At 31.0% G+C, this 14977-nt stretch overlaps 1 protein-coding gene across 2 annotated transcripts; it reads right to left on the minus strand.

Moving 5' to 3' along the window:
* Positions 1–1235: 1235 nt before the first annotated feature.
* Positions 1236–5753, minus strand: LOC108482231 (GATA transcription factor 26-like). Of its 2 annotated transcripts, XM_053025761.1 has the most exons (9): positions 5175–5753; positions 3524–3868; positions 3391–3422; positions 2990–3297; positions 2717–2789; positions 2513–2616; positions 2135–2321; positions 1943–2045; positions 1236–1852 (listed from the first exon to the last, which is right to left on the minus strand). In XM_053025761.1, exons 1-9 carry the CDS (start codon positions 5212–5214, stop codon positions 1548–1550), a joined length of 1497 nt encoding a protein of 498 aa, XP_052881721.1. In that variant the 5' UTR covers positions 5215–5753; the 3' UTR covers positions 1236–1547. The 2 variants fall into 2 exon arrangements, with proteins under 2 accessions (XP_052881721.1, XP_017640832.1); XM_017785343.2 differs by having other exon boundaries at positions 2990–3422.
* Between the last annotated feature and the right edge of the window lie 9224 nt (positions 5754–14977).

Here is a 14977-nt window from a genome sequence, read left to right on the forward strand (position 1 = left end):
TATCAAAGGCCGGTCATGCCATGTCATCAAACGGTCGTTATCAACATAAAAAGGAAAAAAGGGCGGGAAATCTATTAAACAAATAGAAATTTGAAGGACTCTAGCTTTCCTAACCGTTCATATTTTTGGCCTGTCGAATTCCCGTGACTCCACCTTGGGTTGGCGAAATCCGACCGACATCCCGATGGATACCACCGCTGTCTCCGCCATAGTAACAAATGACTCATATACCCTTTTTGAAGATTTAAAAATCTCCCACTCCCATTATAAGTATAAGGCTCACCTCTATTCCTTTGAATAACTACATCAATGAGCAAATGATGGAAAAAACAATAACGCATAGTGTGGATTCAATTATTTGTGTTCATACAACTTACTCTTTTTAATTATTATTTAAGTATAATAGGTTGAAATAATATCTGAATTTAAATTTTTAATTATTATCTATGATGTATTTAAAGTAAATATAAATATTAATTTTAAATATTGATTATCTAAATCTGCTTCTTCTTTTATGCGAATACAAATTCAAGTTTAGATATTCGAATTTTTATCTGCTTGACTTTTTAATATTTTTATTTTTTTTAAACTTATTAAATGCATATAACAAAATGTATGATTTAAATTTCGCTAAATTTCGCAAACATTCAATCCACCACCTGAAGTGACTTAATTTTGGATTGAGTCAATTAGCCATTCCTTATCATGCATAATATCCCTTTTTATTCTAGGGAAACTAATCAAGCTACATAAAAATTGAGTCTACAACTAAAGCTATTAAACTATTAATAAATTTACGTTTTAATTGCTCGATTTTAAAAAAACATAAAAAAATCACTAAACTATTTAAAAATTTTCATTTAAGCCATTAAACTATTAAAATCACTAATATATGACATTCTTTATTCGTACCACCTACACCAATTAAAAACACTCCTCTTTTATAGTTCAACTTTTCTTTCATTAAACAATTTTAAACATCACAAATCTATAAATCAAAATCCAAACAGTTTTTTTCTTTGATCGCCGACACTAACCGTCAGATCAATTTGGATCTAAAGTATGTTTTGGTACTTGTTTATAGATATTGACATAGTACCAGTCATCAAATCATCTCTTGAAACTCACTAAATAACTCTAAAAAAAAACTTAACAATCTAATGACTTAAATTAACTTTTAAATAGTTCAAAAAACATTTTATATTTTTTTAAAGTTGAGTTACTAAATCGTAAACTTTTAGCAAACTTAGGTCTAGCTTACCATTAAAATTATGTTCGTATGCAAAAAAACTACATTTGCATACAAAATTCTTTGGAAAATTACTACCTTTTCTGCATTTTTTTTGAGCTCTATATTACAAATCTATTGGCAACCTAAACAAAAATACCCACCCCAAATTCATCCCTTACCATCGTAAGTTCGATAAAAGAAACGAGCAACCATCAAACCTCAGTTTTCGGCATGCAAAATATGTCGACCCCATTCATCGGAATCTTGCATAAAGGAGCATAACTTTTATAGTTTCTAGTTATTAAACAATTCATTGCTAGGGATGGACAAGGTGTGGGTGTGGTGAGTTACTACTAGTACTTGCCTGTTGCCCGAAACTCGAAGTAGGACAAAGCAGTTCCGCCTGTGGGAACGAGCCATTGGATGGCACATCCAATAGCAAATCTTGGTCTGAACATTCATCGACAAAATGGAGCGAATCCAGCACGGGAGAGCTACCATCAGGAGGCAAAGCAAACAGGCTTCTCGGGCTAAAGCAAGAACTCTCATTGTCTCTGAGTTCTTTGTTTTCGTGTGTGGCTTTCATGATCACTCGTTTCGGACTCATTAAAGTCCTTGCTTCTGGAAAACGAAAAATGCAATTTTTCTTAAGCAAAATGCCGTTGTTAACCCGTAACACTTGAGCAATTCCAGCAGAGAAAAGTTTTGAACCTGGAATTTGACCATCCCGTGATCTTTTCACAGTTGCTGAATTATTCGAAGGAACGACACTTGGTCCTCTAGTAATAACAGACCGTCCAACACTACTACATTTCTGCACCAAAAGAAATGTTTTTAGGCCTTTAGTGAGCACGACAAGAAGTTCATGTCATGGTGTCACCATTAAAGAAAACCAATTCAAACCTTAAGTCCATGATGGCATTCCACCCAGTGTGATTTCGTCAAATTGATTAATGCAAGTCTTTTTAAAGTCTTACAATCTTCAGCATTTACCCCGGGAACGGAGATGTTAAAGACCCCTTCCTCAAGCAGTTGCTGAAAATAACACAAGTTATCCTCGAATTGAGGACTTTCAAACATGCTTTTGAGGCTGCAGGCATGAAGAAAACTATCAGTGATTCCGATTCCAACATCATGTTTCAACCATTACTGGTTTCTGCCCATGAGATACTATCGAAATAAAAACGGTATTATTATCAGTAAATGCATCCCATTACAGACAAAACACGAAAGCGAAAGATGTATTTTCCCTCTCCTGATAAAAGAAATGAAAAAGGGTACCTCTCGGGGAGTTTTGCAATGTCAAGCGGAGGTAGATACTGCAGTAAGTGCTGCTGCTCGTCTTTTGTTAAATGCTTCACAAACTCCTCAAAATTGATAATATCCTGCACCAAAAAAAATAATCATCGCATAAATGAGAAAAGAATATGTGCAGTCACATACATTATCATGGTAACTCAACCCTTTCTTAATCAGGGGACTTACACTCAAATCTATGTTACAAAGCGGCAAATTACGACTTTCCAGTATTAGCAATTTTTCATGTTGAGCCTTGTCTCTGCCAAATGTTATAAAGGAAAAAAGAAAAGACATATTAATCAACATGAAAGCACCATTCTGCCATATCTCCTCGGAGCTTTTGAGATAAGTTACATGCTTTGCATTGCTATAAGAAATGTATTGTTCCGATAAATGCATTTATATCTTAAGCTTTCTGAGTGACATCGATAAATACCATAACAAAAGTAAAAGATTTACCTCTTAAGTTGCTCATGCTGCATCCCTTGTCCAGCAGGGTTCTTAGCCTTTTCAATTCCATGTCCCAAATATTTGACGCCCTTGCTATCATTATACGCAAGGAAGCTTGATGAATGCGAATAAGCCTCGTTCATTGAATATTGTTTGTTTTCAAAAGAGAGGGAGCTAGCTTCTGATTCCTCTTCTCGAGCTATTGAGCTCGGATGTTTGATCAGAATGCCTCCATGTCCAATCTCGACAGAAACCATGGGAGTTTCACTCTCAAGAAGCAAATCATCATTGGAAGATACAGAGAAATATGAAGACTGCTGTTCATGTAAAATAGTACATAAATCTTTCGTAAGTTTCTCAACTGGTGACGGCTTTGGACGATTTACACATGTTCTTTTCTTAGAAGGTACCATTGAGTCCCATACATTAGATTGAGAAGGCCCTGGAAAAAGATAAACAAGAAGACAACTTATATCAGTATTTCAGATCATTATAATGCTAATATGCAACTAACGAGGGAACGCTGATGGCATTGTGTCAAACCTGTCAAGTCACTAACATCTGCACTGCCAAATTGTGCACAGCTTTCAGAATTAGAAATGGCTGAACCAGAACTTGATCTATTACTAGTATCCTCATCCACAAATTTACGGAAACCGAGGTTGTAATCAGGGGAAACAATGGCTATATCATGATTTGGCTTTCTTTTTGCTTCTCTGTCCTTATTTATAGATATGCTCTTCACTCTAGAAGCTCTAAGATCCTCAGGTTCAGCCCGAGCATGAAGTGGGGTATATTTTGCAAGTGTCCCTTTAGTCCTCCACCGTGATCCACATGCATTACACAATACCGGTTTCTCAGGAGGTCCATTGCGCCAAAGAGGAGTACCTATCACATTGCATTGTTGTCAATAAGTATAGAATGATCAACGACAAATAGATATGCTTATGGCTCTTGTTGATATTTGAAAACTCCATTTTAGAACATAATGATGGATGCAATTCGTTAAAAGAAATTTGGGATTGATGCTCTTGTCTACACCAAGGCAAACAAGGACAATTGGCCCTTCCCTTAACACTTTTACTTGAAACAATTTAACATCCAATGGCAATCAGTGACCAGCAAAATAAGTTCTGTTGCAATATGTGGCTTAAGTGCCTTAGGTTAGTGGTTCAGGTCTCCCCACATGCAGGTGACCTCCATTATTAATACTACACACTATACTAGCACCTCTCCTCTGAGTCTTCCAATTCATATCTCCACCAACCGAAGCACTCCCAGCTCTGTGAACCAAGCCTCTTAGGGCACACTGGCTCTTACCAGAGTACAGGAGAAACCCCCCCCCCAACACACACACAAAGGGACAATGCCTTCCATTGTTGGGGACTCGACCAGCTGCCTGGTAGACAACACTTCAAAGACTTCTCCCAAAGGAGTCGGCCCCCTCAACAAGGTTGAACTGCTTAAAGGCTAAAGATTTTACACAATTAACTTCAAAATGCAAAAGAATGTTATTTCACATTAGAATTGGAGTCCATTGGAGGTTTAGAACAGACATGTGAAAATTTTTCTTCTTTAACATTGACATTATTTAAGAGAAAATGAATAAGAAATCAATGGCAAGTGCAGCCCTAAAGGATCAAAAAAATTGATAGTGCAAGAAAATAACATTCCAGTCAATTGAATAAAAGGAAAACTAATGTTTGACTTGATATTAAAGCTTATAAACATCAATGGAGCAATGGGAAAACCAATACCAATCAAATTTTGAATATAAATTCAACAAAATAGAGAATTCAAACTCATTTTATACACTGGGAATTTGAACAACAGTCAAAGAAGACTAACCCCAATTGATATAAGGCTTAGAAAATGCGATTGACAGAAACAATTCAATTCAATACCAAAACCCCAAGTTAAAAATGTCCTAAATTCATATACAAACAGAATTAACACAAAGAACATAATATATTCTAAAATTCATTATCTTTGTTCATATAATCTTTCTACATACAATTAATTCCCCCTTCCAAATTCCAATGATAAAATTATTCATCCAAGCATATATATAAAATCATACACCAAAAAAGACATTTACATATATCCCAGAACTCAAAATTCACTCTCTTTTTTTCATTTCTAAAGATTTATATAAAAAAAAAAAAAAGGTTAAACTGGAGAAACAAGAACTCACTTGTAACTCCACAGTGATAGCAAGGACCTTGCTTTCCCATATCTTTTCTCTTTTGCTCAAGGGAAAAAATATATATTAAAAAGGAAAAAAAAGTCTTTATTGACCCAAAAAAAACTTGGTAGTAAAAATTGAAAAAAAGTTTTTTGTTGTATAAATTTGATTGATTTCTTCAAGCTTTATATAACATATTCAACTGGGTATTAAAGGCTTTTTTCTTTCTTTTCTGCAACAACCCAGAAAGCTAAATTAGCTTACAGAACAAAGCAAAAGCCAAAAAAAAAATTTGAAAAATACCCAGAAAAAGCTTGTATGTCCTTTTTATCAGTCCAATAAACAAATACATACATATATATATATAAATTAAAACAAGCCAAAAAATTTAAAACCCAAGAAGAAATTAAAGATTTTAGAGATGGGTATTTCAGCTTTGAATTTATACAATCCAATGGAGAGAAAATTTATAATAAAAAAGGACTAATTGAAAGGAATCTAATAAATGGCTATGAAAAGAGGAAGGTTAAATGGGAAAAGAGGATGAAAAAGAAAAGAAATGAAAAAAGAGACAGCAGTGTTAAGTGTGTTTTATGTGCATTATATATATATATATATAAATCCCTTATTCTCTTTCTAATTTTCATATCAAAGATTAAAAATAAATATTTATTTTGCATTTTTTTAATTTATGATTGTATTTGTTATCACAAATGTAGGTAAATTAATTTAATCTTCAAAATATAAATAAAAGATTAAAATTTTTAATGAGATCACCTTTTAATTTTTTATTGATTTGATGCTTTAATTCATTAATAATAAAAGAAATGAATATAAAACCTCAAAAATGATAAGATAGTGAGAGAATAATAGAATATATTGGTAATGTGCTGTTGAATAGACTTTTTAGCTTTGTTGATATATAATAAAAATTATAAAAAATTATTACCAGAAAAATTAAAAATAGTCATGCGTGGGTCCACATAAAAGGGTCACCCAATCACGTCTGTATTTCTGTTTTAGTCACCCCAACTTTAAATTTTTTCAATTTAGGCATTAAACTTTGCATTTGTTCCTGTTTTAGTCATCCACCATTAAAATTATATATCCTCAATACTTATAAATTCTTTCGATTTGATCCTAATTTTAAATAATACAATAAATTTAATTCTTCATGTTTACAAATTTTATCAATTTGATCCCTAAACTTCCTAACCAAGCTTTCAACTTTCAAAATAGAGGCATTCCATGTTTATAAATTTGTAAAACCTTAAAAAGAAAAAGAAAAAAAATTCTCCAATTTTGCGCTATTGAAAAAAAATTCTTTTGATTCGAGGATTATCATCACATATATGGATAGTGAAAGTTTACTTTTTGTTTAAGTGAAGTTTTAAAAGATACCATATGTTTAATTTACTTTTTATTTTTTATTTTATTACATATATATTTATATAATTATCTTTTTTATTGAATTATTTAGAATTAGGATCAAATTGATAGAATATATAAATATTTAGGACTAAATGTGCTATTATATCAGTTAGAAAAAGGCTTTTCGTTATTAATTTAAGGATGGGCAACCAAAAATGAACAAATACAAAGTTTAATGTCTAAATTAAAAATTTTTCAAAGTTGAGTGACCAAAACAGGAATATGAGCATAGTTAGTGACCATTTTACTGTTTACCCAAAAAGTCATAACTATTGTTGGTTCTTAAGTGGCTTGGCTGGCTCTTTTATGGCTTACCCACTTATTATTTATTTATTTATTTATATTTGTATATGTTGTAACACTAATTAATTTTAATTTTAATTTTTAATAATAATTTTTTTGTTATTAAAAGCTTTTTTAAATTAATTAACAGTCTATTATTGGCTTGCTATTAATAATATACATTTGGTCTATACGTTTTCAATATAATTACTTTTTAGTCAGAGATGTAAATTTGCACTTTAAAAATTTTCAAACAATTATTCCGTGTGTTAGTTTGATGGTTAGGGTATTTAGTGTCTCAAGTGTGGTCAGGATTTGATTTGCGCTAATCACATTATTGTTAGTACTTTACCTTACTCTTGTAATTCAATTACAATAAATTTATCAAATAAGGTTAAAAATATTATTTACTAAAAAATCTATCCATTCAATTTTTTATCTATATTAATAAATAACTATCATTCATCTAAAAAATTATTTTCAATTAAACCTTAATTTAGTTGGTATCATTATTATTACAACAACTAAAATTATGTTTTTTCTCTAATTTAAAATTTGATTAAATTTTAATTTAATTTCAAAATATAATTATTTTTATAAACAAAATAAATTTAATTAAAAAGTATAAATTTTGTGTAATTTTATATATGAAATTTTAATCGATCCAATTCTTACAAATTATTAACACTGTTATTGATATAGCATTATTTTATATTTATATATTACATACATAAATAATTATATTTATCTAATATAAAATAAATTTATATATTTATTTCTTTAAATATGTATGATTGAATCAAAATTAAAGTTTTGTGTATACGTTTGAAGCACAATCAAAATTTTAAATGTATAACTACACCAAATCAAAATTCATGTATCAAATTACAAATTAAATTTTAAAATTTATTCCTTTAAAATAATAATTTTAATAAGCCTTATAATTTAATTGATAAATACATAGAACAATCTATATATATATAAGTATGTTTGTAATTATTAGAGAGAAATATTTTGATGAAAATTAACAATATTTAATTTATAATATATAACATAAAAATGAGATTTTTTTATTTAAGAAAATGAGAGTTAGTAAAGGACAGTTGGTGGGATCTCAAATGTGATGTTTTTTAGCTAAATTATTTGAAAAAACAAGTCTAGATTAGGTTAGATGTATGAAGCAACATATTTTATAGTTTATTGGCACCATATCCCTTAATTTCCTCATCTTGTTTTTTATGTTTTATTTTTAACTTTTTATTTTATTTTTTAATGTAAGATGTTAGTTTCTACATAATAAATGTAAAAAGTGGTCTAGATTTTTGGGTGATTGAACATGGTCTCCACAATTTTATTTTTTTTTGGTGTTTTTTCTTTTTATAATGCAATCTTTATATATAATAAAATATTAAATCCTTTTACCCTCCCATGAATTCATGGACCAACTCTATGTAGGAGCCAATGAAAGGATTTAAGAACATTAAATTTCAATTGGACAAGGCCATCATGCCCTTTCATTTGATACTAGTAAGTAATTTCTCTCTTATAAAATGTGCAAAATCTTTTTTATATTGTTATGAATTGTCAATAAATTCCTCAAATTTTAATTAATTAAATTAAAGATGTTACAAGCTACAATAAAAAATACAAATCATGTTTTTAAGAGATAATAAGGTAGCGAATTGTTTGATAAAATGGGGTTAACCCATTCAAGATATTGGATTTTGGAAAATTCCTTTTATTTTAAAAATAATAATTGCGTGTTAAAGCACATTCGAACTTACAATTTTTAAAACGTTGCAACCAACTAAATTGGTATTTAGGAGGGGTAAACTATTCAATTGATCACTCAATTTTTAGTGCGCTTTCATTTTGGTCACCTCTAAAAGTTGTTCTTGCAATTTTTGTCACTGTCATTAGAGAATGCTTTCATTTTAGTTGCCAAAACATTAAATCCTAACGGCGGTTAACTGAACACACCATATAAAAAAGTCATTATGGATTTAATGCTTGAGTGACTAAAATGAAAGCATTGTCATTAGGGATTTAATACTTGGTAACTAAAATAAAAGCATTCTTTAACAACAATGACGAAATTGCAAAAAAATAATAATAATAAGTGACCAAAATAAAAGCACCTTAAAAATTAGATGATCAACTAAGTAATATTAGGATGGTTTCAAGCTATTGTTTGTAATGGTCATTTATGACCATATGTTTATTTATTATTGTCATTTGAGTGAATCATACTTGTAGAAACAAATGGGTACTTACTTTGCAAAGTAGAAATTGTGGTTGCAATAATGCTTGGAACTGTGGCCACAATTTCAGCCACAAAACAAAAAGTGCGAAAACAATAAAGAAGAACACCAAGATTGTTTATGCCAAATATATGAAAATATTTAACATTAGGTTTCTTATCATGCCATTCATATAGAGTTGAGCAGGTCTTTGGTCTTAAGTGGACTTTGTTGATGATATAGGCAACAGTATAAACTGCTTCAACACAAAACCTGTGAGCTATTCCTTTACTATTCAACATTACTCAAGCCATCTCCTGTATGATTCTATTTTTCCTTTCTACCACTTCATTTTGTTGATGAGTCTTGGCAATAGAGAATTCATGAGCAATGTCTTCCTTATAAAAAAACTTAACAAATTCTTGATTTTCAAACTCCTTGCTATGATCACTCATAATCCTAACAATAGCTCCAATGGTTCTCTCTTTCTCGATCATGAGGCTTTTGCAGATTTCTTAAATTCTCTAAAGGTGTCTAATTTTTCCTTCAAGAATCTCACCCAAGTGTAACGAGAGAAATCATCTACACATATCAACACATATTTATTACCTCCAATACTCTTAATTTGCATTGGTCTAAAAAGATCTATGTGAAAAAACTAAAAGTGGGGTTATGGTTTGAATATGTGCCAATAGTTTGTGAGACTCTCTATGCTGCTTCCCTTTGAGACAATCTCCACATACTTTACGAATTGTTCCTTCTAGTTTTGGCAAGCCCCGAACTGCATCATATCGAACCAATCTTTGTAGTCCTTGATATTGAATATATTCCAACTTCTCATGCCACAGCTCTAGATCAAACACTCTTGCCTTTTTTGCACTTGGAAGGCAAAGGGACTGTAACACCCTGAACCCGTATCCGACGTCGAAACAGAGTTTCGGGGCATTACTAAAATTTGCAGATCACCTAAGAAAAAATTCAATTAAATACTTACCGATTCAATGTATCATATAAATAAATATATTACCATTCAATCAATAGCTCGGCACTTGTATAAGCATCAAACAGAGACATTGTTAGTATACCAGTACATATTTCATATAAATTCAACATTGATATACTTATTTTCTCGACATGTCACACTTGAGTTTAATAATTGTCTTTACCTACATAATTTTCTTGTATCAACATATCAAAGATAATCATATATGTACATATCATGAAACATATCATTCTCTTATCGTTTCTTCATAAGTATATATCATTCATTTCATTATATCAATATTTCATGCTCCATCATTTCCATATATTTTATGTATATTTATTCGGTAGTAGTTTATATCAAACTTAAAAATATATTGAAATCATGATGTTCTTACCTTGTTCTATTGATTTCAATCTTCATCTTAATTTTCTCTCTCCTTCAGCTTCCATTTCTTGAATCCAACTTGATATTCTAACTTTCCATAGTCTCCTTAACATTTTTCTCTCTTGGTAGCTATGGAAATTCTTTTGATTTTTGGGTGAAAATGGTGAATTTTTGGTAAAAGGACCAAATCGTAAAGAAATGAAAACTTTTTTTCTTCTTCTTCTTCTTCTCACGTTGGTTTTGCATGGGAAAAATGGATGAGAATTCCTCATCTTTCTTTCTTTATATACTAATAAAATAATAATAAAATAATAAAATATCTTATTAAAATATTAATAAAATAATCTAATTAAATAATTATAAAATATCAAAATATCTCTAGCATCATTATTACTTTCTAGATTTCTCTCTCTTTCAATTGAACATTTTGCCATTTATTATCTTTTAAAATTCCATCATTAAGTCATCATTTAATTTGATAAAATTACAATTTAGTCCCTCATAGTTCTTCACCTATTCAATTTGGTCCTAATTCATCCATTTTCCTTAGTTTCTAGATCATTCCTCCCTTAAAATATTTACACTATTGGTCATTCAACTCTTTTATATTTACACTTTAACCCCTCAAATTTTGAGTATTTACTCTTATGCAACAAAACTTTTCTCTCTTTTACAATTTAGTCCTTTCTTGAATTAATATATCATAATATACTTCCCAATGTGGACATAACTCAAAGTTTCCTTTTTGTCACTTTATTTTCTTATTTTACTATATCAAGGATAATATCTTACTGTAAAAAATTTCGGAGTATTATAGGGACTTTATAGAAGTTGTCAAAAGTCTTGGCAGCTTCCATGATTTTTTTTATTCTACCTTGAGGTTACCACACATTTTTGAAATTCACAAGCATTCCCTGATCACAGAGTTGACTAATGCTGACTAAGTTAGCTTTTAGGCTATCAACATATAGTACATTCTTAAGACTAGGGATCCCATATAGCTTTTACCTGTTTAGACCATTATCTAGGAAAGTGGTTACTCCCTGCTTTTACAAATGCTCTAGGGCTTTCTACAACTTCCTTCCCTTTATCTATAAAGCCTAGGCCTTCTCTCTTCTAATATATTTTTCCAATTGCTACCATCCTATTCAATTTACCAATGCGGCAATTGAATTATTCGAGAGTCTGCCTTGCATCCCTTAATTTTTCTTCAAGTTTTGCTTTCTATTGTTTATCAAGCTCCATCATTTTTACATCTATTTGTCCAACCAGCATGGAGACTTTTTTCTTCAGAAAATCATTCTCAGTTGAAAGCTTTGAGTTAACTTCACATAGAAGATTCCATTTATCCAACATGAGATTGTAGGCTTTTAACAATTCCTCACATGCCTCTTTTTCATTACACTCGACTAACTCACAATCAAAATCATCTAATTCATCCACCTTCGTTGTAAAAGCAAAAAAGTTACTTGTTCATTATCAGACTCTGATTCTAAGTTGGTTTCCTCATCACTCCATGTCACACATAGAGATTTTCCCTTCTTCTTTTTTAAGGTGCTAGCACATTTTGCTTGGATATACCCAAAACCATGGTACTCATGACTTTGTATTCATTATTTATTCTTCTTAATAGGTTCATTCAATTCAGCTTTGTTCTTGAATTTTCCCTTCTGGATAGTCTTGGATGACTCATTGCATTTATTCCTTCCAAACTGTTTTTTGGCCATCTTGTTGAACCCTTAAGTAAGCAAAGTTAATTGTCCTATATCTCCTTTATAACGGTGCTTTGTTCAGTGGGCACAGTTTCTACCACTGAAAAGGCAATGTTCTTCTCACATTTTGATTTGCCATTCTTGGCCTATTCCATGTTAATCTCAAAAGTTTAGAGGGATTCAATTAACTCATCAATCCAAATGGCATCAATATCTATGGTCTCCTCAATTGTTGTCACTTTGTTGTTGAACCTCTTAGGTAATGACCTAAGAACCTTCCTTACAAGCTTGGAGTTTAAGTACTCACTTCCTAATGCAAAAGTTTGATTAGTCACGACATATAGTTTTGCATAAAACTCTCTAATGATCTTTGTTTCTTGTATCCTCAGATTTAGTTGTCAGCATCTAAAGCTTAGATTGTTTCACTGTATTAGTCTATTCATGACTTGTCTCTAGAATTTCCTAGGCCTCATTGGCTTCAATACATTTAGAAATTCTCATGTACTCCTGTGCATCTAAAGTTCTAGAGTTGACATTAATAGTCATTTCTTCTTCAATGGTCCAGGTTGCCTTGAACGTGGGAGTTTTTACTTCAATTTCAACGAGGGGATGAGTCCATCCAGTTAAAACAACTTTCAATGTTCGTTCATTAGTTGACTTAATGAAAGCTTTCATATTAGCTTTCCAGTAGGCATAATTTTCTCCATCAAGCATAGGAGGCGAGAGACTGATGATCTTTCTATTGCAAGTAAGTATATCAACTAGGGTAATCACTATTTATGTTAAGTGAGAGGCTTTGATACAAATTGTAGAGGCGAGGGGGTACTTGCTTTGCAAAACAGAAACTATGGTTGCAATAGTGCTTGGAACTGTGGCCATAATTTCAACCATAAAACCAAAAGTGTGAAAACAATAAAAAAACACTAAGATTGTTTATGCAATTCGATCTTAATCTATGTTTGTGGGGCCTTGTCCAGAGCAATGATCTACTACCTTTCTCACAATACAATCAATTATTTAAGTCTTCACACTAGTCTAACACTCACAAATTTAGCAACCTTACCGTTGTACAGAGATTAGATCACTTTCCCACTAAGCTTCTCCTTTGAAAGCTTAGCTTTGCGATCCAAAAAAATCTCTTAATTACTTGCAGAAACAATGCACGTAAAACGTTCCTCACTTGAACAAATTTGTGCTCTCTTAATCTCTCGGTACTATTTAACCTAGACAAAACTTAAGTTTATGTACTACTTAAGTTTTGTTTACATAATAATTATAATCTAATTACTTTTCTATAAAGAAAGCTAAAAATCATCATAGGATAATCTTTCTATAAGAGTCTTGGTGTAATTTAAAGTCTTCAATCATAGAAAGTGACTTAATTTGTTCCACAAGTAACCTGACTCAATCTGCAAGAAACCAATCTTCAAGCCTTCAATTTCAACTCAATTGGCCTTCACGTTTTGGACTTTAATTCGTCCAAATAATTCCACAATACATAGCCTAATACTTTTGTTTTAAAATTTGTCAACTATTAAAATAAACAAGTAAGACAATGAAACAATGACCATAAACAATGCCTGAAATTATGACCACTGTTTCAGCTACAAAATCTTTCTTACTATCAAATGTGTCAACAATACTCATTTAATGTAAATGGTAGTGATAAATTTATTATTCTTTACCCAAACTATATTAGCAAGGTTCAAAAGGAAAAGGAAATAAAGTAAAATTGCTAGGCTCTCACAATGTATAATAATTTTGATTACATTTTTTTCCTATTTTTCTTAGTGCATTCATTTTTTATGGAAAGAAATATAAATTATTTAATATTAATTTTGTTAGAATTAAGTGACCCAAATTCTTATTTAAATAAAATACGATGGAAAATAAAATAAAAGTAAAATCCATATAGAACTAGACTTCTTTTATTTTATTTTAGAATAAGGTTTTAAACCTTATTAAACTCCATCTATTTTATATTGATTAGGATAAGGTGTTTCAATCCTACTAGAATATGGCTTTGCAAGCCTATAAATAGACATAGTCTATTCCTCTTGTATTTGAGTAAAAAATTTTCGACATAGTGAATTTTCTTCTCCTCTTGCGTGGTTTTTTTCCGAAAGGGTTTCCACGTAAAATTTATGTGTTCTTTATTTTTATTTATTTTATTCTATTTTATTTTTCACAAATTGGTATCAGAGCTTCCGGGTTATTCATCTCGATCACGGTAATGGCGTCTTTGAAGTATGAAATTCCGCTGTTGGATCGCAACACCAGATTTGCGTTGTGGCAAATTAAGATGCAAGCAGTTCTTGCACAAATGGATCTAGAGGATGCCCTGCTAGGGATAGATAAGATGCCTTCGACATTAACAGATGAAGAGAATAAGCGTAAGGATCGAAAGGCATTAACACAATTACATCTGCATTTGTCCAACGAAATTTTGCAGGATGTGATGAAAGAGAAAACTGCCGCTGCATTATGGAAGAGGCTAGAAATATGTATGTCGAAAACTCTAACAAGCAAGTTGCATATGAAGCAGCGTCTTTATGCTCATCGTTTGGAGGAAGGTGCGTCAGTACACGAACACTTAACAGTGTTTAAAGAAATTCTCTCAAACTTGGAGGCCATGGAGGTTCGATGATAAGGAAGATCTAGGGTTGATTCTACTTTGTTCGTTGCCCCGTCTTATTCAACCTTTAGAGACATTATTTTATATAGCCATGAGTCTCTCACAGTTGATGAGGTTTATGATTCTTTAACCTCGTATGATAA

Source organism: Gossypium arboreum, chromosome 1 (assembly GCF_025698485.1).
Source record: "Gossypium arboreum isolate Shixiya-1 chromosome 1, ASM2569848v2, whole genome shotgun sequence".
Classification (NCBI taxonomy): Eukaryota; Viridiplantae; Streptophyta; class Magnoliopsida; order Malvales; family Malvaceae; genus Gossypium; species Gossypium arboreum.